This window comes from Nannobrachium achirus (assembly GCF_963921795.1).
Source record: "Nannobrachium achirus genome assembly, chromosome: 8".
Classification (NCBI taxonomy): Eukaryota; Metazoa; Chordata; class Actinopteri; order Myctophiformes; family Myctophidae; genus Nannobrachium; species Nannobrachium achirus.
Genome location: NC_137817.1, coordinates 38,886,941 through 38,891,119, shown reverse-complemented (window position 1 = coordinate 38,891,119; position 4,179 = coordinate 38,886,941). Strand labels below are relative to the sequence as shown.

Below are 4,179 nucleotides of genomic sequence, written 5' to 3'. Positions count from 1 at the left end.
CAATAAAATCGTTTACTCTGGTGAACTATCAGTGACCTTCTCATGTATCTACAACATACACTCACACGCACACGTGCATGTAGACTAGGCATTGTTCGTTAACAAATGGCTGTTAAAATGCATTAGGTCTTATTAGCTCCTATGAGCTGGGGCAGATGAGGACACAGCCCAGCGAGAGTTTACAGAACATCGCCGAACGCAAGGCTCTCCACTGCCTGATGACATATTAGAGGACCATAATCATAGAGAGGGCTTGTCGCGCATCTCCTATATCCAATGTAAACACAACCCAGTGTAAACACAAGCTGACCGTAGAAACCCGACTCTATGCACTGCACTCAGCTCTGACCGGCCGACAGACAGCCCTATTGTAGGTTGAGGAGCGGAGACAGACAGACAGACAGACAGGCAAAACAGGGGGAGACACAGAGGTCTGTCAAGCAGTTCCAGGCTTCTGCTTTTGTTCCAGACTGCTTTGACTGACAGCTGCCACGATCCAACTGGAGCATCTACTAATACTGTATACAACCTTCCATGCTTTTCCAGTGGTAACAAGAGACACCAAAACACACCCAACCTAGTTCAACCTCCTCCTCCTCCTCCTTCACTGTTTGCACGTCATTTGATTTTCTTGCTCAACAAGCCACACTGAGAATGCGTGGGAGGGAAGGCTAAATTTAGCCTCCCTGCCAGAGAGATGTACACAACAAGGCCTCTGCACTCAGTCCCATTATCCAGGGAACAACCTCAGCAGACCACAGAGATTGTTATGATGCCAGTTTGAATGCATCAGCCCCTTGTGAAAGAGATGGACAAATGAACTTAAGACAGTTCCGCGAAGTCTCCAAAAATAGCACCGTGCTGCAATTTGTTTGTCGGTACAAAAACGTTAAACATTAGGAGTTAGGCTGGAAAAACAAGGAATTCAACTTGTTGAATTTAACAGCCAAGCTGTCAACTAAGCTTGGTCATTGTAAGAATCAATAGTTTTGTTTTGTTTTTTTTCAGTTGAAGCATCTTAGAGTCAGAAGTTTGGGATTTGTTTTTTTTGTCCTAAAAATCTTTAATGTCACTTTCTTGAGGCCAGTCCATACTCTCTCCAAAACCGAAACCGTTGAAGAGTTCCGACTTTCCGATGTGCAGCTTTCCGAACTCTAATTCGGGGTAATGCTTTTCAGAAGTGAAGAAGCAAGTGATGTCATGTTGTAGTTCGTAGAAAAATTCGGTTTCGGAGAGAGTATGGACTGGCCTTTACAGAACAAGATCAAATACCGGTATCTACATCTACTGTATATCTATATATTATTTTTTTTTTAAATCGTCTTTTTTCCCCCCTGACTTAACACTAATGGGCCATCATCAGCCATTAGCTGTTCAACAGGTCGAACTTGTACCAAGTTATGTTCCTTCAGGGAATTCATCCAACTATAAATCACGCAAACCTCTGCGTGCCTGAGTGCGTGCAAGTTTGTATCTGTTCTTCGCGTATCTCGAGAACCACCAGACAACTGCAAACTCGGAACATTGAGGGAGTATGGTGCCGGCATGAAGGAATAGCAGCCGATTCAACCAATATGCCAATACTGTATATAGGCGTATGGATACCTGGTTATCCAGAATTGCCGATCTGATATGGATGCTGATGACATCAGGTAACTCCATATATGGGAATAGGTAGATACAGAGATATCCACATATGCATATGAAGACACAAAGACAGGTACAACAGGTATTGCATAACCAGGTGGGGCATGCATTCCCGTCTTGCATAGCCGGTGGGCACCGGTCTAACACCGGTTTAAATTACGAAAATTTCGGTATGCAAGAGTGTGTGTCTGTACTCTGTGTGTATGTCACACACGACCAAAGGGAGTGCGGTACCCTCTGTGACGTTGTCGGAGCGGCTGTTGTCTAGAACTGACAATCAAAACAATATGCCCATATATGGCCTGTTAGGGCAATATTGGACTGTCAAGCTATATGTAAAAGGCTGTGCCACACCTATTGATTCTTTGTCATGGGACCCCGCTGATACATGCGATTGATTTGATGGAAACCATGCAAGGCACCAACCTGCTCATCGGGAGCAATGAGGTGTTCAGCGACCTGTTCAAGGATACTTCGACACTAACTCTGGGGGAGCCTGGAACTGGGAACCTTCCATTTCCAAAGCAGCCACTGAGCCACTGCCGCCCAATGTGTTCAATTAATTGAACGCCAGATTTGAACCAGCGACCTAAGGAATTCAGTCATGCCACTACAGTCCTCCGCTCTACTAACTGAGCTATCGGGGGATGCTGAGAATATTAACAAATAATAAATGTATAAGCTTCACCTCGACTGTTCCATAACAGTGCATATGGAGTTGTCCAGAACTGCCGATCTGACCGATATGTCATCAGTATTAAAGGGGTTTAAAAAGGACATGGACAGACAGATACGCAGATCTCCATTTTTGGGCATAAATGGGACACAGGCAGACAGACACATTGCATAAAGATGTGGCATACATTTCCAATTTGCATCTTTACCGACTTGTTCCTGAGTAGGCTAGTACATGTCTAGTAAATCTAAATTCCATTCACTATACACTATCACCTTATCTGTACCTCACTTGTGCCCTTTTTTCAAGGAAAAACAATGTTAAAGCCGATAGATAGATAGATAGATAGATAGATAGATAGATAGATAGATAGCACCTTATTGCACCAAAGTTGGAGTAATAATATATTAAAATATTATTATAGCTTTGGCATTTACGTCAAGAAAACGTCTGGATTTCTATTGCACCTAATTGCACTAAAAGTTAATGTAATAAAATATTAAAATATTATTAGGCCTATAGCTTATTACTGCATAACTTCTGTTTGGTTCATAATAATACACAAGAAAACAGGTGTTGATACAATCTGTCCATGTATCATCTCTTTCCCCACTTGCTGTCTTTTCTTGTCAATGTCAGTGCTGTAAAGTAACTACCGGTAAGTACATTTATTTGAGTAGGCCTAGTGTATAAGTAGATTTTTGTATTTGTATTTTACTTGAGTATTTCCAATTTCCAATACTTTTTTACTTCTACACTACAACTCAGAAGCAAATATTCTAGGCCTACTTTTACTCCACTACTGTTATTTGACAACTTTACCTTTTGTAAATAAAACATACATTAACCAATTTAACTCTGTATACATTTCAGCCATTTAAATAGCCAATCTAAAAGCTCAGTGTTCACAATGCATTGTGAGCTTGTAGATCTGGTATTTAAAAGAAATTGCATACATATGAAATGGGACATTCTGCACAAGGGGCACTTTTACTTTTGGTACTTTAAGTACATCTGGATACCAATACTTTTGGACTTTTACTCAAGTACATTTTGAATTCCGGACTTGTAACAGGGAGAGTATTTCTATATACTAATTGCAATTTTGATACTTTTATTTAAGTAAGCTACATTGATATCCTATCTGTGCATTTACCTCTAAAGTGCGTATCTCGTGCTGGGTGAGGTCGTTGGATGCAGCGCACTTGGTCCTGAGTCCTGTCAGACTGGAGATGGAAATGTCGATCATGTTCTGGAGGAGCTCACACTGGTGGAGTGCCTCTCCCACGGCGTCCCCACCGCTGTCACCCCGGGGTTCTCCCTCTCTGTCTTCAGTGCGCTGCTGGACCATCGTGCCTCCTTTACTACCTGCTGCTGGCACACTATCCATTCCTCGACATTGGCACGGCTTGAATCTTAAACATTAAAACAGAGAGGAGGAGGACGACTACTAAAGTTTCTGCTAAATTAACGACAGAGTTTGTGACAAATTCATGCTTCCGTCTCCTCCAGCGTGTCGCCTGAAGGTCTGCTCAGTGCCAGTGAGCCTCAAGAAGTTCCGTGTTTTGTGTTGCCTTTACTACGTACTACGGACACACACACTTACTAGAAGTTTGACAGCGACAGACAACCAGCTGACTATCAAGGATGCTACCGCACGGACGTTCTGGTACGCTGCATTGTGGGAGATGTAGTGCAACTTCTTTGCCTCGGGCTTTTGGCAGTTATATTATGCAACAGTTAAAACGCCTGCCTGCCTGCCTGCCTGCCTGCCTGCCTGCCTGCCTGACTGACTGACTGATTGGGTTGGGTACAACTGCTATCCAAATCCAAAATATATCACTTACAGCACATTA

At 42.8% G+C, this 4,179-nt stretch overlaps 1 protein-coding gene across 1 annotated transcript in view; it reads right to left on the bottom strand.

Moving 5' to 3' along the window:
- Positions 1-3,596, bottom strand: part of LOC308289772 (kinase suppressor of Ras 1-like) — a 58,360-nt gene extending 54,764 nt beyond the window's left edge. Inside the window, exon 1 of the mRNA XM_080731522.1 lies at positions 3,480-3,596. Within this exon, the coding sequence (XP_080587648.1) occupies positions 3,480-3,572 (93 nt within the window). The 5' untranslated portion in view covers positions 3,573-3,596. The remainder of the gene's footprint in view (positions 1-3,479) is intronic.
- Positions 3,597-4,179: the final 583 nt, after the last annotated feature.